Source organism: Capra hircus, chromosome 5 (genome assembly GCF_001704415.2).
Source record: "Capra hircus breed San Clemente chromosome 5, ASM170441v1, whole genome shotgun sequence".
Classification (NCBI taxonomy): domain Eukaryota; kingdom Metazoa; phylum Chordata; class Mammalia; order Artiodactyla; family Bovidae; genus Capra; species Capra hircus.
In genome coordinates, this window is record NC_030812.1 from 61871032 (window position 1) to 61893752 (window position 22721).

Sequence of the window (22721 nt, forward strand, 5' to 3'; positions counted from 1 at the left end):
TTTTGCTACTTCTCATTGAGCCCCAAAGAAGATGTCTGGTAGGTGCTGTTTGTAATGTGAAACACTTAAACACCTCTTTCTCCCAGCTTTGGGCCCCAGGGACCAGTTCTTAGACCAAAAGAAAATTCTCTTTTACATCCTATTATAATAAACGTTGATCAAGTCCTTAGGCCAAGAAGCCATCAGGATGTTTCTTTCTTCCCTATTCCTTCCTCTCCCTCTTCCTTCCTTGCCTTCTTCCAAAAAACAACCATATACATAAAAATACGAGGAACTTAAAAAACATAGAAAATCAGTATTATCTTGATGCCTTTGAGAGAACTTTAACAGAGCACAGGAATTTTGAATATTAGAAGATAAGAAACAGTTTTAGTTTTCTGAGAATTTTGGTGTTATTTCTTCCTGCTTCAATCTTGGACTGTAGCTTTCTGTGCCCAGGAAGCTACCTACAGCCCAGCTGGCACTGCAATCAGCCCCTAGGACTTCCTCACACTCCAAGTTCAATCTTTTTATCTGGAAGTGAGCTTTTCAGTTCTAATGCTTGATTACTGGTCCAAGAGTGTGATTTGAGTAGACATACTGAACTCACATTATACTTCTTACAAATTGTGATTGAAATGTTCCAGAAATGTGAAAGAAAACACTTTATGGAAACCAGAAAAAGATTTTGCTCATATGCTCTTCAGAGAATTTCTGTAAGAGTTCACATAAGAGAAGATGGAATGAAGACAGGGCAAGCTCAGCTCTTTGTTCCTTGCCAAAGAAGGACAATCCGTATGTGCAAGGAACCCTAGCAGAAACCCATCAGTGCTCTTAAGCTCCGGATGTCAGGGTTGAAGATGAGAGCAGGTTTCAGGGAAGATAGTGGTGAAAATGTTTATTCCACTCTGGATTCCCAAGTATTACATAGAATGTTGGAGCCTGCCCAGATTGGGGAATATTGTTAATCCAGTCAAAGTTTGTGTTTGGCAATGGAGATATACTTAAGAAAAGGTGAAGGGGATGGTCAAGATTGATGCTTATGGTCTTCTTTTACGAGGAGTTATGAAGCTGACTTGAAGCCAGAACAAAAAGCAAAGAAAATAATCTGTTTGATTCACTTGTTCAGCTGCTTCAAATTGCAGCTAACTCCTTACGTGGCTCAGGCATCTAGCTCACTCAGCAGTAAAAGAAACATTACAGCAAGCTCTTCTTTCACTTGGACCTAAAAGTTTTGAACACGATGTCTTAGTAGAAATTGATTGCAAATACTGGAATCTCTGTAAGGATAAGCAAGCAGAGAGAAGTGACCAGCCATTTGAGAGAATTTGCAGTTCAGAGAAGAAGGTCACTGTGGGAAACTGGTTGTGCACTCTTGGCTCCTTGTCCCCCAAACTTCCTTCTCCTTCACGGTCCCTCCCAGATTCAGAATCCAAACATAACTCTCCTCTGTGCATTGAGACCCCTGTTCTGGAGAAAGGAGGCCGATTTTGTACTTTATGTAGTTCTCCAGCCTAGTGTCCCCTGTGCTACTGCTAAGTCACTTCAGTCGTGTCCGACGCTGTGTGACCCCATAGACGGCAGCCCACCAGGCTCTGCCGTCTCTGGGATTCTCCAGGCAAGAGTACTGGAGTGGGTTGCCATTGCCTTCTCCAGTGTTCCCTGTAGTAGGGATTTAAGGACTGTTTTTCCTAGTTCCTAGTCCTGCAGAACTCTATCTCACCATGAGGTAGGGTGGGCCTGACATTCCAAAAGTCAGGGAAGCTAGGAAAAACTTGAAATAAGTGAAAAGAATTGAAGAATGCTGGAAAAATCTCCCATAGAAATTTCCTTCCCACATGGTTCCATAATTAGATAATTAGCTCCCTGATTCCTAAAGGATGATATTACATTTGTGTTGAAGAGTTGAGTCACCGATGCAAAGGAAATATAGAGTGAATTAAAGCTAGAGATCTTTATTAGCTACTGCCTCAGGAGCAATTATAGTGTACTAACAGTGAACCATTTTAATTAGACCAAAGCCTGCTGGGAATCTGTATATCTCCAGCAAAGGAGACAGTAAGCAAGGGGCTAAGAACATGGATAAAGAACTTGCCTGCCAAAGCAGGAGACACAAGAAACATGAGTTTGATCCCTGGATCAGGAAGATCCCCTGGAGGAGGGCATGGCCACCCACTTCAGAATTCTTGCCTGGAGAATCCCATGGACAGAGGGGCCTGGCGGGCTATAGTCCATAGGGCTGCAAAGAGTCAGACACGACTGAAGTGACTTAGCACAAGAACATGGATGGGACTAAAGAGAGGCAGGAGGACCCCGAAAGCAACCTTTGGCTATTAGAAATTAGTGGGACTCTGGCCCATCACTTGGTGTTCTTGGTCATTCTTGTGAGAGGCAGAGCTGCAGAATGCTTAACGGCAGGACACTATAGACGGCCGGGCTCACGAAGATTAACTTGGCTCTGCCCCAGCCTACCTCAGGAGGCTTGAGCAAATAATATCAATCCTTCTGTGCCCCAGTTTCCTCATATATAAAACAGGGATAATATGAGTCCCTGCATCATAGAGTTGTTGTGAGGACTGAATGAGTTAGCACATACAAAGTAGTTAGAAGAGCACATTTACTAAGTACTTCCCATGTCCTAACGACTATATTAGATGTTGGGAGATACTAGGATTTTAGGGAAACAGCTTCAGATTTGTAGATCTATGTCCTTTCAATCTGGGACACTGGAAATCTCTATAGTAACTCGCATGAATAACAACTTTAAATAAGTTATGGGGTGAAGAGGTTATAAGCACTTACAGATTGGTCTCTCTTCCTCACAATCTATTTATTTAATTTATTTCTTTGAGAGTTTTATGAGTGGCCTCAAAACCATTAAGATTTCATTCTCATGAAGGGTAATCTTGTACTCTGGAAAACTACACCCAATACATTAATTTGCTATATGTTTGTTATTAGGATCCTTGAAAAAAATTTTGTGTTAGGATCCCTGACACCTTTGATATAGCTTTGCTGTTATTTTTCCTTCTCAAGTGAACAGATGAGTTTCTTTAGCAAAACAGAAAAATCACAGCTGATAGACCTCCCTGTAAGGTAGACTCAACTTTGCTGAAAGATAATGTATAATCCAAGGAAATCCTTGCTTGAAGCCTCTGTACTCACATACTTTGTATCTCAAGGGGGAAAATTAAAATTAAGGTATAATTAATTAATTTCACCACTGGCTTATACAGTTGACCCTTGAACAATGCAAGGATTAGAGGTGCAAACACTCACACCTCCTCCTCCCCCACCAAAAATCCTCATATAACTATATGGGAGGCCTCTCTGCATGCTGGGTTCTGCTTTCTCAGATTCAACCAAACATGAAATACTGTAGTGTGTCATTAGTGAAATACGTCTCTCAACAAGTGAGCAGTTCCAGCTCCACACTCAAGAATCATTTATTATTGAAGTCTCACTTAAGAGATGTGCAATATCTGAATATTGTTTGGGCACTGAATTTGATAGGACTGTGAAGGCCCTTGGAACATGCTGACCAATTTCTGTTTCATTAATACATTCTGTTTACATCAAAGATGATCTGGCCGAGAGAGGAAGAGTCTATAATATATTGTTACAGGTTTGAAAAATTAAAAATATCAATAAAATTGTATGTGTCAATGTTATTGCAACTAACATTTAATAAAGCATTTGTTTTGAGAATAATGTTCAAATCCTTATTTTAAAAAAAAGAAATTCAAGCTCCAGAAGACTAGGGATCTTGTGAACAATTTTCACATTGCAGAGGATGGAAAGCCTAAGGGTTGTTTCTCATTCTAAGACTTCTTAGAAGCATAGGTGGTTTCTGGTTAAGTAAGGGTCTTCTTTCACAAGAAAGAGAAAATAGAGGTACTGTCTGCTGCTGCTGCTGCTGCTGCTGCTGCTGCATCGCTCCAGCCGTGTCCGACTCTGTGCGACCCCATAGACCGCAGCCCACCAGGCTCCCCCGTCCCTGGGATTCTCCAGGCAAGAACACTGGAGTGGGTTGCCATTTCCTTCTCCAATGCATGAAAGTGAAAAGGGAAAGTGAAGTTGCTCAGTCCTGTCCGACTCTCAGCGACCCCATGGACTGCAGCCCACCAGGCTCCTCCATCCATGGGATTTTCCAGGCAAGAGTACTGGAGTGGGTTGCCATTGCCTTCTCCTGAGGTACTTGTCTAGGTACAGTCAAATCACAGAGGCCAAAATAAAGGATCCCTACTTTTATTCCTCAAATGAACTTTTAAATAAGGAAAATAAAATTACCCAATAAGGGTAATGTTTCACAATCAACCAAAATAAAGTATAAAAAGTATTTTTGAAAAGCCAGAATAGCTGTAGCCTGATTGCACGTATCAAAATAAATAATCTGTCAATTAAAAGTAATGTATGATAGTTCTTATTTAAGCACATTCTGACCTGATATTATATATCTTTAAATTGTTTGTAATCTGAAGAGTATGAAATCATCTCAGACCTTTGTTTTAATTTACAGCTTTCTAATGACAGTGATGTTGAGCATCTTTCATATCTGTTTCTTGTGTTTTCTCATCTGTGAACTGAGAGTTCACACATTATACAAATACCCAATCTACAATATCCAATCTTGTTGAAGTCTTCTAATAGATGTAAAAGTTTGTGTGTAGATTCTCTTGAACTTTCTACATAGGAGACATGGCAGAGACAAAGATTCTTATGAAACTCATTTACTTTTCTTCCTAGGAACCCAGCTATACCACATTTCCCAGTTTCTCTTACCATTGTTTTTCCATGTGACTGAACTCTAGAAAAGTCATGTGGACAAAAGCGGTGTTATACCTGCTCCAGAAACTCCTCACCTATGAGTTTCTATCTTCTTTTGCCGTTTGCCAGCTCACTGGAGGCCACTCTGAGGTCCTGAGGGAGCTTACACGTAACAATATGAAAGGACCCTGGGTTCCTGAATAATCGTGAAATGAGGAACTTCCACACTGGACTATGACTTGAGTGAGAAACTTATTGAGTCAAGTCACTGAGAATTTTCAGTTTATCTGTCACAGAAGCTAATATTGCCACTAACTAACAAAAGGAGATCCAACCAGTCCATTCTGAAGGAGATCAGCCCTGGGGTTTCTTTGGAAGGAATGATGTTAAAGCTGAAACTTCAGTACTTTGGCCACCTCATGCGAAGTTGACTCATTGGAAAAGACTCTGATGCTGGGAGGGATTGGGGGCAGGAGGAGAAGGGAACGACAGAGGATGAGATGGCTGGATGGCATCACGGACTCGATGGACCTGAGTCTGAGTGAACTCCGGGAGTTGGTGATGGACAGGGTGTTGCTGCGATTCATGGGGTCGCAAAGAGTCGGACACAACTGAGCGACTGAACTGAACTGAACATACACTAACATATCATTTGTGAATAATAACTATTTTGTCTCTTCCTTTACAATACTCATACTCTTTATTTCTTTTAGCTTTCTCCCTATGACACTTAAGTATTTGAGTTCAATGCTGAATAAAATTTTGATAGTGGCATCTTTGTCTTGCTACTGAATTTCAAGGCTGTGTTGAAGCATCTCCATTAAGTAAGTTTTTTAGAGGTATACTTAATCAGGCTAAGAAATTTTCCTTATTCTATTTCTCAGTCTTTATATTTAGCATTCTATTTTGATCTCTCTCTCTATACATATATGTGTGTGTGTGTGTGTGTATGTATCTGTGTGTTCATCTGTTTCACTGCATCAAGTTGCTGCATCTTAATTCATAATATGCACTAGTATATTTCACTTAGCCATTCTTCAGTATTGGAAACTACAACTTTTCACTTAACAAACAATGCTCAAATAAGCATCCTTTTATATGGTTTTTATCGTAGGTCAGCTTGGCAGGCAATCAGGAAGGAGAAATGAATATGAGCTGGGAGAAAGTATGGAGAAACTGGAACCTATAAGGTCATATTAGAACCCCAATGGACAAAATGGAGCCCATGGGAATAAAGTGGAAGTTGACTTTATTTCTCATCAGTTCAGTTCAGTCGCTCAGTCGTGTCTGACTCTTTGCGGCCCCATGAATCACAGCACGGCAGGCCTCCCTGTCCATCACTAACTCCCAGAGTTCACTCAGACTCATGTCCATCGAATAGGTGATGCCATCCAGCCATCTGTCGTCCCCTTCTCCTCCTGCCCCCAATCCCTCCCAGCATCAGAGTCTTTTCCAATAAGTCAACACTTCGCATGAGGTGGCCAAAGTATTGGAGTTTCAGCTTCAGCATCAGTCCTTCCAAAGAACACTCAGGACTGATCTCCTTTAGGATGGACTGGTTGGCTCTCCTTGCAGTCCAAGGCACTCTCAAGAGTCTTCTCCAGCACCACAGTTCAAAAGCATCAATTCTGCGCTCAGCTTTCTTCATAGTCCAACTCTCACATCCATACATGACCACTGGAAAAACCACAGCCTTGACTAGACAGTCTTTTGTTGGCAAAGTAATATCTCTGCTTTTCAATACACTATCTAAGTTGGTCATAACTTTCCTTCCAAGGAGCAAGTGTCTTTTAATTTCATGGCTTCTATCACCATCTGCTGAAGCCTGGCTTGGAGAATTTGAGCATTACTTTACTAGCATGTGAGATGAGTGCAATTGTGTGGTAGTCTGAGCATTCTTTGGCATTGCCTTTCTTTGGGATTGGAATGAAAACTGACATTTTCCAGTCCTGTGGCCACTGCTGAGTTTCCCAAGTTTGCTCGCATATTGAGTGCAGCACTTTCACAGCATCATCTTTCAGGATTTGAAATAGCTCAACTGGAATTCCATTACCTTATTTAACTTATATCAGAGTACATCATGAGAAACGCTGGACTGGAAGAAACACAAGCTGGAATCAAGATTGCCAGAAGAAATATCAATAACCTCAGATATGCAGATGACACCACCCTTATGGCAGAAAGTGAAGAGGAACTAAAGAGCCTCTTGATGAAAGTGAAAGAGGAGAGTGAAAAAGTTGGCTTAAAGCTCAACATTCAGAAAACGATCATGGCACCTGGTCCCATCACTTCATGGGAAATAGATGGAGAAACAGTGGAAACAGTGTCAGACTTTACTTTTGGGGGCTCCAAAATCACTGCAGATGGTGATTACAGCCATGAAATGAAAAGACGCTTACTCCTTGGAAGAAAAGTTATGACTAACTTAGATAGCATATTCAAAAGCAGAGACATTACTTTGCCGACTAAGGTCCATCTAGTCAAGGCTATGGTTTTTCCTGTGGTCATGTATGGATGTGAGAGTTGGACTGTGAAGAAGGCTGAGCGCTGAAGAATTGATGCTTTTGAACTGTGGTGTTGGAGAAGACTCTTGAGAACCCCTTGGACTGCAAGGAGATCCAACCAGTCCATTCTGAAGGAGATCAGCCCTGGGATTTCTTTGGAAGGAATGATGCTAAAGCTGAAACTCCAGCCCTTTGCCACCTCATGTGAAGAGTTGACTCATTGGAAAAGACTCTGATGCTGGGAGGGATTAGGGTCACGAGGAGAAGAGGACGACAGAGGATGAGATGGCTGGATGGCATCACGGACTCGATGGACGTGAGTCTGGGTGAACTCCCGGAGTTGGTGATGGACAGGGAGGCCTGGCATGCTGTGATTCACGGGGTTGCAGAGTCGGACATGACTGAGTGACTGAACTGAACTGAATCACCATCTGCAGTGATTTCGGAGCCCCCCAAAATAAAGTCTGACGCTAGTAAAGTAATGCTCAAAATTCTCCAAGCCAGGCTTCAGCAGTATGTGAACTGTGAACTTCCATATGTTCAAGCTGGTTTTAGAAAAGGCAGAGGAACCAAAGGTCAAATTGCCAACATCCGCTGCATCATGGAAAAAGCAAGAGAGTTCCAGAAAAACATCTATTTCTGCTTTATTGACTATGCCAAAGCCTTTGACTGTGTGGATCACAATAAACTGTGGAAAATTCTGAAAGAGATGGGAATACCAGACCACCTTACCTGCCTCTTGAGAAACCTACATGCAGGTCAGGAAGCAAGAGTTAGAACTGGACATGGAAAAACAGACTGGTTCCAAATAGGAAAACGAGTACGTCAAGGCTGTATCTCTCATCACTCCAACTCAAATGATGCTGGGACCTACAGAAGCCTGAATCCTTCATTATGGTTACAATCACACTTGGCCCAGACTCAGGGAAGCCAATGGAAAAAATCCAGTGGGAACTAGAGAATTGCAGACCCAGGTGGTCCTCAACACTAATAACGTGCAAATTGCTGATGCCTGCTGTCTTATACTGACTTCCATAGTGTAAAAATGGCTGCTCCTTCATTTGCAACTTTCAGTTCTCAAGAAAATTTCCTTTGTGGCTGACTCCAACCCAGAAACACACAAGGAAAGGAATACTGAGAAATGTAGGTCCAACTTAGCTAGGTTGGTGTAGTAGAAAGCCATCATATTACTTGTGTTTAAGGTATGTCCCTTTGGAGATGTTTTATTTATTTCTCTTAGCACCTTGAGGCATCTCTGACCTGGTACTTGTTTTTATGTAAATGTTTTCAGTTTAGACGTTTCTAGACCAATTACTCAAAATGAGGAGCTGGTGCATAGTTCTGGGTTCTCCAGGAAGATTTTCATTCTCCTACCCTGATCGCACAGTGAGAAGACAAGCTACCTTCTTATCTCCCTGTGCCAATGGGCAGATAATTTTCTGTCCTTATTACCCACCAGGGATTGAATCCAGGTCTCCTGCATTGTGGGGGATTCCTTACCATCTGAGCCACAAGGGAAGCCCGAGAATACTATCCCTTCTCCAGGGGATCTTCCCTACCCAGGAATTGAACCGGGGTCCCCTGCATTGCAGGTGGATTATTTACCAGCTGAACTACCAAGCCCTAGTCCTTATTTACATTTGTATTAAGAATGGAACCCTTCTAGGCTTCAGACTGTGTGAGTGGTCTCAATTCCAACTTCGTCCTTGGAAAGACAGAAGGCCCTATCTCCTGACCTCTATGCATGCATGCTAAGTCGCTTCAGTCATGTCTGACTCTTTGTGACCGTATGAACTGTAGCCCGCCAGCTTCCACTCTCCGTGGGATTCTCCAGGCAAGAATACTGGAGTGGGTTGCCATTTCCTCCTCTAGAGATTTCTTCCCAACCCAAGTATTGAATCTGCATCTCCTGAATCTCCTACATTGGCAAGTGGATTCTTTTACCACTGGAGCCACTTGGGAAGCCTGTGGTGGTTGTTAAAGATCTCTAAACTTATCTAGGGAGACCCACTCCCTACCCCCTGTAGAGTGGACAGGGTCAGATCTGAGCTCTAATCTAAGTTTCAGCTCTCTTTTAGTTTTTATCCTTTGCAGAATCTATTTATTTTCTATCTGGCTCAGCAATTCATTTATATATATATATATATATATATATATATCTTTTATTTTATCTAGATTTTTACACTTTTTTTGTGGAAACTTTCAGGTTGAATATTCTGCCATGTTGCCTGAACAAGAAGCATCATTGTTTTTACAACCAAAAACTTAAATGCAGAAGGCCATTTCTTTTTTTTTTTTTCATGTTTAAGTTTATTAGAAGTTTCCAAACTTTTTCAGAGTGGCTTACCATTTTACATTCCATTCAGCAAGGTATGAGATCTCCAATTTGTATGCTCAATAGCATCTGCTATTGTCACTATTTTTTTAAAATTCTGGCCACACCCTGAGGCATATGGGATCTTAGATCCCCAACTAGGGATCAGACCCATGCCCCCAGCACTGAAAGGCAGAGTCTCAATCACTGAACTGCCAGGAAGTCCCCATTTTCATTATTATTTTCTTTAGCCATTCTGATAAGCACATAGTCATAATTCCTTGTGGTTTTAATTTGCATCCCCTGATTACTAATAAGATTCAGTATTTTCTCCTATGCTTGCTTGCCATCAACATTCCCTCTTCAGTGCTATGTCTATTTATGTCTTCTGCTCATTTCCTAATTGTATTATTTTTTCCTCTTGACTTTATACAATATATTCTGGATTCATCGCCATAAATGGTTTGCAAGTGATTTCTGTCAATAACATCTTCCTCTTAAATTGTTTGCAGAGCAGAAGTTTTTCCTTTTGATAAAGTCCAGTGTATCAACTTTTTCCTTTTAGGACTGTGCTTTTGGGGTGAAGGCCAAGAGTTTGTTGCCTAGCCCAAGATCCTAAAAATTTTTCCATGATTTTTTTTCCCTAAAGGTTTTATAGTTTTACATCTTACACCTAACATCATGATACATTTTCAAATTTGTATATTGTATACAGTTTAGGTCAAAGTTCCTTTTCTTTGCCAACTGCACCAACATGATTTGTTGAAAAGACTATCCTTCCTCCGTTGAATTGCTTCTGTACCTTTGTCAAAATCGGTTGCGCTGTCTTGATCACTACAGCTTTATAGTAAATCTTGAAGTCAGGTAACATGAGTCCCCCCGATTTTTCTTCTTCAAAATGGATTTAGCCTAATTAATTTTATTCCTGGATATTTTCATCCTTCCTTGTTCTGTCTCCTGCTTTATTCTAGAGAAGAAAGTTCTTGCAGAAGCTCCTCCTTTTCTTGTTGCAGCTCCTGCACATGCTGTTGGTTTTGCTCCAGTCTGTCCTCCAACCACTGTAGTAGAGGTCCGCTGACCGCTGACATCTGACTGCACAGATTCTTGGTAAATACTGAGCCATTATGGATCTTGGTTACTGAGTCCAGATGTGTAAGGCTGTGGATCCTCCTATACGCATCTTGTTCTTCTTGGCACAAGATCTTGGGCAGCTCAACTGCTGACTCAAGACATACTTTCCCAATGGTTACGTGAGGTACAATATGAATTGGGATTTCAGTTCTCTCATATCTTTCCTCTTCCTTCTGTCCCTCAATGGAGATGTGCTGGCTGGAGCTCCAGAAGTCTCGGGGACCACGAGGGGACTCTGAGCTCTTTTGGGCCTGTATGGATTGAAAGCAAGTATAGAGTACCTGTCCAGTCTTTGTATTTTTATCTTCTATGAAGCAGGAAAATATAAGTCCTACAAAGCCTTGATCCATCATCTGGTACATGGCTTGTGTGCGGACATCAACATGTGAAGGCCAAACAGTTATATGGGGATGGGAGTGATACCAACCCACAACTCTCATGGGGCGACCCGTCAGTTCAGCCAACCTCTCTGCCTCTGTTGAGGCCGCAGACAGCTGCTCTGGAGAAATTTCTACGCGATCCTTCCTCTTATCAGAACGTCGTAGGATGATGACAGAATGAATGTGAACAATTCTGACGGTGTCAACCTTTTCAGCAACTGTGCGCATTTCAGTTCCAGTATATGTAAATTTGGGGTCATTCCTTAAGTCATCATTTAACTCCCCAATGCACAGCCCCATCACCTCTTCCTTCTCCGTGCTCAGAGCGTGGTTGAGGCACACAAGGAAGGCGTCTGACTCCAGATGAACCGCTTGCACCGCCTGCACCACCTGCACCGCCATCTTGGCCCGGCCCGCTCACGTCCGCCTCCGGCCAGCTCGGCCCTGGCCAACCCGCCGCTCAACCCCAGAAGACCATTTCTACAGGTCAAGGGAGCTTTAATAAAATTCAGATTTACAGGAAAAAATTTACAGATCTACAAACAGATCAATTAGAAGGACACATTTGCATAACAAATGGATTCACCGGAAGACTACTTAAAATAGCTAGGATCTCACAGTGTATTTAGAACATCCAGGAAAATGTGTATTGTAAAAAGCTAACTGGCCTGTAGTTAAAGAAACGCTGGGATGAATCCTTTTGTAAAGCACAAAGTCTTTTCTGTGATGTGAATGATCACTCTCTAATTTACAAGTTTATAAGATTGGGCTTTTGTGTATTTGGAGTTTTTTCAAATCTGGTTTTAATAATAGAGATCTAGAAAAAGTCATTTATATAGAGTTCAGTTTTAACTTTCTTAAGCATGTTTTTTCCCCACATTAGCATCAAATAATCAAAACAATCTGCGTGTTTAAAAGAATGATAAGGTTCTTCAAATTTCTAATATATACATTTCTATATAAGTCCCCTTGGGTCTTGATATTAGAAATAAATTGAAGACCTATTTCCCATGTAGTGATTGATTTCTTTTGATACATTTACTTAAGCACACAATAATAAACATCTTTACCAGAACACAATAGCTAATTCACTAGTTTCAACATTATGTATTAAATTAATAATTGTAAGCACTAAACTGCTAATACACTGCATGTATCTGGACTTCCTTTACTACTTGTTGGAAGACCAGGACTATAAACACTGAATAAATTGGGCCTGTTCCCATTTTCATCTAAATTGAGTATGATGACTGCAAAACTCATCTCATTGTTTTCATGATCGGTTTCTAGAGTTTTATTTTTGATACATAATTAAATATTTTAGAAGGGATACACAAATGGAACATGGAATACACAAATTCTAAGGAAAACAGGCAGCCAGTTTTATACTAATGCTAGTCTGGTTTTTTAAAAAAATTAGCTCTGATTTTCAAGCTTGGCTGTACTTTGCAATCACCAGGGAGCTTTCAAAAATACTGATGCCTGGCTCCTAGTATCGAGGTTTTGATTTAATTGCTCTGGGGTGCAGCCAGGCATTGAGATTCTAATGTGTAGCCAGTGTTAAGAACCACCAATATGGTCAAACCTTAATTACTCAAACTGACATAATCAGGGCACTCAATTAAGAGGCACTGGGGAAGGGGAATGATGGACTGAGTCTCAGAACTAGAAACAAATCATTTAAAAAGTTTATATCAGGCACTTATTCTAAAATTTGCTTTTGAGCATGATCTGCAATGAGGTTCCATATATTCTAAACTTCTGCACTTAAAATATTAGACAAAGATAGTGACACAGGGGGCTGAGGTACTACAGTTCCATTGATTACCAATTAAAGGGCTTCCCTGGTGACTCAGATGGTAAAGAATCTGCCTACAATGCAGGAGACCTGGGTTCAATCCCTGGTATGGGAAAATCCTCTGGAGAAGGGAATGGCTACCCACTCCAGTATTCTGGCCTGGAGAATTCCATGGACTGTAGAGTCCATGGCATAGCAAAGAGTCAGACACAACTGAGTGACTTTCACTTTCACCAATTAAACAATGTTAATAAACTGTATCACTCTACTTATTACTAGGTGGTTGACTCCTATCTATGGATATAACACTAGTACATTGAACACGTGTGTTTTGTGGTTGTCATCACAAGGCAACTTTTCTCAACTATTTATTTTTTTTTTCAATGGGATTGGTTTCTTCCTGCTGCTGGATAAAAATGTGAGCAGTCTTATTCATGCTAAGGTTAAGGAAAAAAAAACACCAAAAAACTGTGATCAGTTTAGAGAGGAAAACACAATCTCTATTTAGTAGTTAAAAGATTCATCCCATGTAATAGTGAAAAACTCCAGTTTTGATTTAAAGTTGAAGTGTCTCCCCTTTCTACCTAGGACCCTATTGAGGGGAAGCCTCTAGTTGGGGGAGGTGGGTATGGTTGGGGTCTTTTCTCTCTTTCCTTCACCCTCAGCACTGAGCATAAGCTTCCTTGCACTGTACAATTTAGCAGTATTGAAAGCTTAGTGTTTTGATAACCCACTCTGCTTTACACATCTGTACAGCTAACTGTTCACTCCATCTGGATTACTCTTCCTTCCCTCATTCACCTTGGAGACTCTTTTTTGACTTTCAAAACCAGATAGACATTTCTCTAGCTCTAATTCCCTCCTTATCCAGCTTTACTATTTGTAGCCAAGTTGGTAGTAAGGAAGAAGTCAGAAATAATACAGTGGACTCTATTAAAGAATTATCTGAGGTCTTCTATGTGCTGATCAGTCAGAGGTCTTTAGAGATCATGTATCCACACCCTTGTGTTTCCAGATGAGCAGACTAGTGAGATCAAAGGACTTGCTGAACAGTCTGTGGCTGCTTAGGGGACTGCCAGTTCAGGGCTCTTTCTAGCATGTTACATTGTTCTCTTTAATAAAATGAAACATTCCATGAAATTAAAGAGGTTCTCAACTCCATGGATGAAAAATCCATGTCAAGGAACCATGCTTCACCCCTTAAAGGAGGCCAGACTAGTTGTGGTCTGGTTCAGAGAGCACAGACTTGGAGTCATACAAACTTGTGTCTGAAGTTATTCCACTGGCCTTTGACAATTTATTTAACCTGAGCCACAGTTCCTCCACAGGCAAAGCAGAAAATTAATATTCATCTTGCCTTCCTGAAAGTGTACTGTTAGAAATAAATATGATTATATAGAAGACATACCTTATAATCTCCAAGGTGCTTTAAAAATATCCAGTTATTGCTATAGCTACTCTAGAATAGTATACATCAAAAGATTTATGGATTTCATGAATATTTTGCCAAATAATCAAGGAATAAGATGTTAATCTTCTTTTCAGAAGCAATGAAGAAAAACTTTATATACTCTTGCCTACTCTGTTCCTACCTCAATAGTGAAAGCTGAACATAACTCTCTGGAGTCTGAATCACATTCTCTATTGCTTGAAATGACTGAAGATTCTGGATGACTAACAATTCAAGCATTGTTTTACCTCACTGGGAAGAACAAGGTGTTGCTTCAGGGAGTCAAAGTATTTGGGATATATTGTTTATAACAATGGCTACAGCATCAATGCAAAGAAATAGAAGAAAACAACAGAATGGGAAAGACTAGAGTTCTCTTCCAGAAAATTAGAGATACCAAGGGAACATTTCATGCAAAGATGGGCTCAATAAAGGACAGAAATGGTATGGACCTAAGAGAAGCAGAAGATATTAAGAAGAGGTGGCAAGAATACACAGAAGGATTGTACAAAAAAGATCTTCATGACCCAGATAATCACGATGGTGTGATCATTCACCTAGAGCCAGACATCCTGGAATGTGAAGTCAAGTGGGCCTTAGAAAGCATCACTATGAACAAAGCTAGTAGAGGTGATGGAATTCCAGTGGAGCTATTTCAAATCCTGAAAGATGATGCTGTGAAAGTGCTGCACTCAATATGCCAGCAAATTTGGAAAATTCAGCAGTGGCCACAGGACTGGAAAATGTCAGTTTTCATTCCAATCCCAAAGAAAGACAATGCCAAAGAATGCTCAAACTACCACACAATTCCACTCATCTCACATGCTACTAAAGTAATGCTCAAAATTCTCCAAGCCAGCCTTCAGCAATACATGAACCATGAACACCCAGATGTTCAAGCTGGTTTTAGAAAAGGCAGAAGAACCAGAGATCAAATTGCCAACATCCACTGGATCATGGAAAAAGCAAGAGAGTTCCAGAAAAACATCTATTTCTGCTTTATTGACTATGCCAAAGCCTTTGACTGTGTGGATCACAATAAACTGTGGAAAATTCTGAAAAAGATGGGAATACCAGACCACCTGACCTTCCTCTTGAGAAACCTATATGCAGGTCAGGAAGCAACAGTCAGAACTGGACATGGAACAACAGATTGGTTCCAAATAGGAAAAGGAGTATGCCAAGGTTGTAGATTGTCACCCTGCTTATTTAACTTCTATGCAGAGTCCATAATGAGAAATGCTGGACTGGAAGAAACACAAGCTGGAATCAAGATTGCCAGGAGAAATATCAATCACATCAGATATGCAGATGACGCCACCTTTATGGCAGAAAGTGAAGAGGAACTAAAAAGCCTCTTGATGAAAGTGAGAGAGGAGAGTGAAAAAGTTGGCTTAAAGCTCAACGTTCAGAAAATGAAGACATGGCATCTGGTCCCATCAGTTCATGGGAAATAGATGGGGAAACAGTGGAAACAGTGTCAGACTTTATTTTGAGGGGCTCCAAAATCACTGCAGAGGGTGATTACAGCCATGAAATTAAAAGACGCTTACTCCTTGGAAGGAAATTTATGACCAACCTAGATAGCATATTGAAAAGCAGAGACATTACTTTGTCAACAAAGGTCCGTCTAGTCAAGGCTATGGTTTTTCCAGTGGTCATGTATGGATGTGAGAATTGGACTGTGAAGAAAGCTGAGTGCTAAAGAATTGATGCTTTTGAAGTGTGGTGCTGGAGAAGACTCTTGAGAGCCCCTTGGACTGCAAGGAGATCCAACCAGTCCATCCTGAAGGAGATCAGTCCTGGGTGTTCTTTGGAAGGAATGATGCTAAAGCTGAAACTCCAGCACTTTGGCCACCTCATGCTAAGAGTTGACTCATTGGAAAAGACCTTGATGTTGGGAGGGATTAGGGGCAGGAGGAGAAGGGGATGACCAAGGACGAGGTGGCTGGATGGCATCACGGACTCGATGGACGTGAGTCTGAGTGAACTCCGGGAGTTGGTCATGGACAGGGAGGCCTGGTGTGCTGCGATTCATGGGGTCGCAAAGAGTTGGACACGACTCAGTGACTGAACTGAACTGACAGCATCAAAGGACAGTGTATTTTTAAAATGTTTGTATGTATTATTCCCATTTAGCTTCTGTTAGAAACATCCTGAGGCATCCTCTGGGTCCTATTCTGTTTATGGATCTAGATGTCAAGGAGGTGGTGAGACCAAAGGCTAGAGAGAAAAACTTGTCACTAAACTGCAAATGATAAACCTTCTCCTACTGAATTATTTCCTTCTTGAATTTCAGAATATGGTCGCCTATGAAGGTTATTTAACTTAAGTAAAAAGAATCATTGGATGAGGAAGACAATGGCCATACCTGTACAAAGGGAAAACAGAATTTAAATAATGCACAAAAATTTACTTACATTCTCCTACTTGCTTATTATGCAAGACAGCTCAGAAATAGGTAAAAGTCTCCCTTTTCATGGTCAGGACAGTAACTCTTATGTTATACACTTGTTTCAATGTGAAGTTCAAATGTTTTTTAAAGAAGGAACAATTAGAAGATATTCAGCCATGGGATTTTTATAATTGTTTTAACAAACAGTAATTGATATTTTATCTTCAAAAGGTACAGGGGGTGCCTATTATTGCAACCAAGTTCATTGAAATAAAATTTTTTGTGCAGCATACAGAAAACAATATAAAGGAATCAGAGGAAATCCCAACTGGGAGTTATAGCTATTGTCCGTGCTCAATAAAGTCTACTTAAAAATATGCATAATCACTTTTTAATAAAAAAGAAATTAAGCATTTTGCTGGCTTAACCAATGATAGGCAATTATATTTAAGATGGCATGAAAGTAGGCTACTGTGTATTGATTCATATGCTTCTCTCCTGGGGTGGAATTATCTGAATTGGAAGAGTAAAGCCCCACATCCCCAGCAAGGTACAGATAGTAAAGACAGAGAATCACTGTTGACAGGCAAAATAGCCAATAAAACTATCTTTTCTTTCTATTGCTCCCATTTTGAGCCATAGCTGTATAATAAATAAGATACTCAACTTTCTTTTCATTGGCAAAGGGCATTACCATCCACTTGATGCCCAAGGAAAAGAGGCATGGGGTGAACAGGCAGAAGAAGTTGCCAGTTGCCAGGACCAGTGTTGGGTGGTAGCTTCACAAGGTTACCCAGGTAGGAAGGTGAGTTGCTTGTGCTTGGGAAGCCAGTTCCCTTTCTCCCCAGACACTCCTTCAGTAGCACAATCTACAGTGAAGGACATGTCATGGTAAGTGGTGGGAAAGGCAATTCTTGTCAACAGTAGGTAGATTAAGAAAACATGGATACAGGATGCTTGGGGCTCGTGTACTGGGATGACCCAGAGGGATGGTACAGGGCGGCAGGTGGGAGGGGGGTTCAGGATGGGGAACACGTGTACACCCATGGTGGATTCATGTTGATGTATGGCAAAACCAATACAATATTGTAAAGTAATTAGCCTCCAATTAAAATAAATAAATTTAAATTAAAAAAAAAAAGAAAACATGGAGCAGAGGAAGGCTTTTCAACAGAAACCAAGCAATGCCTAAGAAAGATATTCTTTCAGTCTTTGACAAGAAACCCAGAAGCGTGAGGTATACTTATATGCCTAAAAGAAGTTTCGGGAGAAGGCAGTTTTGAATACTATGTTCTTAAGTTGAAAAAAGAATTAACTATAGAGACACTGGGGTCTCTACGGACAGAGACGCGGATTCAGATAGACCTGGCCTTGAGTTGTGTGGCTTCAGCAGGTTCTAAATGTGTGACTATGCATGGGTTCCTTGGTGTCCCTTGAAGTTTCCCTTCCTCTGTAGTAAAATGGGAATGGTTGTTTTAAAGAAACAACCATCTGAGATATGTGAAAGCTTTATCAACTATAAAGCATTATTAAAATGCCTCCAGAAAGTAACAAGAATTTATGCTGGATACCAGCATCAACAGGCTTCTCTGGTGGCTCAGTGGTAAAGAATCTGCCTGCCAATGCAGGAGACATGGGTTTGATCCCTGGGTCAGGAAGATCCCCTGGAGAAGGAAATGGCAACCCCCTCCAGTATTCTTGCCTGGGAGATCCCATGGACAGAGGAACCTGGCAGGCTACAGGCCATGGGGCTGCAAAGAGTTGGATGTGACTTAGTGACTGAACAACAACAAGCATCAACATTTAGTTGATCCCATTCCTTGTATTCTCTTCCCTCAGGCTCAAAAGGGTCTCGCAATTACTGGCTCACCCTGGTTTTGGAAGCTGGGTGACCATGTCATCTCCATGGCTGTAGTCGCAATGCAGGCGACCTCCTCCCCACCCCATCTTAGTAATGGTGGGGGCAGCCTATACTTCTCATATCCCGCTTCCGACGCTCCATTTCCGAGTCCCTGTAGTTGTGCCTGAGGCCAACAGCTCACTGCTCTGTCTCCCTCATCTACCCCAGTGCCTTTTCCCAACTCTTTTCCCTTTCCCATCCTCTGAGAAAGGAGTTAAATTCCAATCTCAGCATCCAGCCTAGCTGCAGCTAACTTCCAACCAAACAGAATGCTCTTTTTCCTTCTCCTTGTACTGGATACCTCCTTAAGGAAGACGTTTCTGACCCCCGTCCCCTGACTTAGTCTTGTTTTAAGGTCCCTGATATATATGTTCCAAGATGTACACCCCAAACCCAGCACCTATGGCACTGTATCTTTCTGTACTACACTTTCTCATCTCCCCACTAGAAGGTGAGTTCTTCAAACGTAAGAGCTTTGAAGGGAGTCTTACTTACCAGTGTCTCTCCAGAGCCTAGCACAGTGATTGGCACACAGTTAGGCAGATGGTAAATGACTACTGAAGTGAACCCATCAACCCCTCTCCCTTCCACCAACTCCCACTGATCAAGAGCTATACAAATGCAAAGAAGGGCCATGTTGAGGCTATGATATACTGAAGATAAATTTCTCTCTCCAACTTTCTAGCTTGCCTCTTTCTGTATACCTTTACCCCAGATTAACTGTATATCTGCAAGAAGGGCCAAGAACAAAAATCAGTAGAACAGAGTGGAACAGCAGCAGTCACAAATTAAAGTCCTTGTTTTTTCATTTCTTTTGATTTTGAAAATGAATTTCAAGGTTTTACTCTTCTTTCTGGTGCGCTTAATCTAAAATGATAATATCCCCTATATAGATTTGGATAATTAGAAGTTTGAGGGAGTTATAGGGAAAGTTTGAAAATCATTCTATATCTATTTTCTGAGTCAAATTGATTAAAGAAATTTGCTTTTTTCTTCTTCAGTTCAACATGATGTACATAGGAATTCAAGATTTAAGGATTTTCTATTCAATTGCATATGATTGATAAATAATATGAGGCCTTTCCAGAAGACCCACTGTTTTCTGAGAATGGTTTCCATAGCTCTGTGACTGACATTGCCATTTGGTGAAAAAACCATTCCAATTTCCCCTCTTTGCTTGCTTTTTCTTACAAAGGTTGGAAAGAACTGAGACACTTTCTCAGTCTCCTTGAAGTTGGGCAGTGACGCAGACACAGTCTGCTATTGAGGTGCAAACCTGAGTCTTATGGAAAGTTCCTGGACAGGTTTTTGATTTCCTGATGAAAGGAACACACATCTCTCTCATTGCTCCCTTTCCCCTTTCTCCATCTGTGCATGCTGGGATGATGCCTGAACCTGCTGTAGCCACCTTGCAATTATGAAGTGGAAAAAAAAAATGAGGGCAAAACGCCATCATACTAAGGAAAGCAAAGCAAAAAGACAGAAAGGCGTTGGTCCTCTGGCATCATTAGCGAGTTTCTACTTCCAGGTCTCTTGTTGCCTGTGACTCACAGATGTCAGTATTGTTTAAACCCCTACTGGTCAGTGTCAGCTGCTTGAGGCTGAGAGCATTCCTGACTGATTCATGCAGCAAGTAAGAACACTGCCCTGATGATGAAGCTGAGCTTGCTTACCTAGGGTATCATTGAAAAGCTGAAACATGGTTAGTTTTTTACCAACCTTAATCCTAAATATTCTCTTTATGCTTGCAGTTGGGCTTGCCCTTCTCCTGCATCTGGCTCCCCTTCCTTTAAAGCCCGCGTTTCTACTTCAGCCTCACAATGCGGTGGGGAGAAGAGGCCAGGCACCATCTGTCATAGGGATCATGATTTCCAGCTGACTGACAATGGCCCCCATGTAGCGTATGTTCTACGGCATCTTGTGGTTCCATTAACAAATTCTGGGTCATACATTTTTAAAACGGATACCATATATATTATTAAAAAAAATATTGTATTAATTTCCAAAAGCTGCTGAACAAATTGCCACAGACTGGAAGACTTAACCCTGAAATGTATTATCATGCAGTTCTGGAGGTCAGAAGTCTGGATCGTGGTGTCAGCGGGGCCACCTCCTCTAGAATGCCCTAGGAGAATGCCTCTTCTCTCCCAGCCTCCGGGCTCCAGGGATTCCCTGTCTTGAGCAGCATCACTCTAACCTCGTCTTCACACGGCCTTCTCCCTGGGCCGGCTCTTTAGTCTGTGTCTCTGCTGTTCTTTCCGTAAAGACACATTTGTTTCAGGGCTCAGCCAGACAGTCCATGGTGATCGTGAGTCCTTTAATTACACCATAAAGACTCTTTTTCCAAATAAGTTCCCATTCACAGCAACCGAGTAGACACATCTTTTGAAGGCCACCTTTTAAGCTATTACAATGATCTTCCTTCTTGTGCTGGAAATATCATTCTATTGTTTTTCTTTGTTGGATCTCACTAATTTTGAACTTTTTTAACCCATGTGAAGAGATATTTATGATTTAAGTCATATTGGTTCAGAATTTAAGGTTTGTGTTGAAATATGTGTTGGATTTCATATTTTAAAGAATTATTATTCTTATTTGGTTCCAGTCTTTATTTCTCATAGTAAAGTAAAAAATGGATGACTTAAGTAAGTACATCATGGCAGTAAACTATTTATATTTAATATCATCTAGGCAAAGCATTTCTTGTGATTTATTAACCATATGCTCTAACATAGACTGAGTTATTAACATTTTTAGGGCATGAATTACTTTCTATCTAAATCAGTGGTTTTTAACCCTGCTTATACATTAAAATCACACAGAGACTTTTAAAGATATATACGTGTAGGCCCCACTGCAGTATATGTATTGAATACACATATCTGGAGATGGGCCTGGGTACATAGATTTTTAAAGTTCCCAAAATGATTCTTATGCACAGAGAAGATTAAAAGCTGACCTGGATTCTTATTAATGGTTGTCTTCTTCAACACCATCCATTTATTCAACCGAGTAATGATTATGCACTTTCTAATGTGTAAGTCTTTGTGGGAAACATAGGGATATATTACTTGCTTCTTATCTGCAGTTTTATAGTTAGGTAGTCTTGGTGTATAATGTTCTAAATGTAATGTGCCATTTATACACCAGAGTGGTGGAACCACATGTCTGTGGGGAATTTCTCTCCTGGTCAGTCTGCAAAACTCAGATCAATTAAAAAAGTAACATATCACTATTGCTTTAACTAGTGCATACACACTGCTAGTCATACTCAGAGAAAAAATAGACTTTTATGCATGGTTTCATTAGATAGACCCTCTACCAAGTCAATAGCTTTTAAAGTATTTTAGATTCCCCCTTCCACAGAGCAGAAATCAATACAGGCTTTAAAAAGTCAGTACTAGCAGTGGTTTCTATTAGTCGGAAAAGCTTCAGCAGTAATGTTGTATATGCCTTTGGGAAGTGCTAAGGACTGGAAATTCCTCCAGCTTTCAGTTACTTGGGAAGACCCTTGGGTATTAATTCAGGTGTTGGCAGGTATGAAAGGTATTGATAGGGGAGATGGAGGGGGGCCAGGGTCTGGCAGCCCATGGGCAGCGGCTTTGTTGGAGCTCCCTGTAATCATTGCTGCTGTTACTATTCAGTCTGACATTCACAGACTCATCAGTACAGGCCTCCCAGAGCTCTGCAGTCATACAAAGCAGTAACAGGAAGAAAGAAGAGGTTTGAAGGGAAGGCCTTGCATACGAGAAGCTCAGGGTAGAGACCAGAGTAAATCTGGAGTCTACAGCTGTGAGAGAACTTTCAGAAACAGAATTGGACTATATAATCTAAGGAGTCATAGAGTCACTTAAATCTGAGGTTTTGATGATAAAAGACAAATAAGAAGAAGGAGGGGAGTTGGAGGAGAATAGGACAGTAAACCAAATACTTAAAAACTACTGATAAGCTAGGAATTAAGCTGATCCCTTGTATATTGATCAAATTATTTATTGAGTATCTTCTATATGCTCTAGGTTTTGGGGATATAGAAATGAATGCAAATGCTAGTGAGGGAAGCGAGCCATTAGCAAGCAGGCAGGCAAATGAGATTTCAGGGCTAT

General features: G+C 41.0%; 2 protein-coding genes across 15 annotated transcripts in view; both read right to left on the bottom strand.

Annotated features, from left to right (window-relative positions):
- The window catches only part of ANKS1B (ankyrin repeat and sterile alpha motif domain containing 1B), a 1150317-nt gene that overhangs the window by 275440 nt on the left and 852156 nt on the right, over positions 1-22721 (bottom strand). The window lies entirely within an intron of this gene.
- LOC102189098 (lys-63-specific deubiquitinase BRCC36) lies at positions 9547-11530 on the bottom strand. 2 transcript variants are annotated; one of them, XM_005680485.3, is made up of 2 exons: positions 10930-11530; positions 9547-10854 (listed from the first exon to the last, which is right to left on the bottom strand). In XM_005680485.3, exons 1-2 carry the CDS (start codon positions 11475-11477, stop codon positions 10527-10529), a joined length of 876 nt encoding a protein of 291 aa, XP_005680542.1. In that variant the 5' UTR covers positions 11478-11530; the 3' UTR covers positions 9547-10526. The 2 variants fall into 2 exon arrangements, with proteins under 2 accessions (XP_005680542.1, XP_005680540.2); XM_005680483.3 differs by having other exon boundaries at positions 9547-11530.

Excerpts from the sequence above, each read along its gene's own strand:
- LOC102189098 (XM_005680483.3), bottom strand. The coding sequence starts at position 11,477 with ATGGCGGTGCAGGTGGTGCAGGCGGTGCAAGCGGTTCATCTGGAGTCA.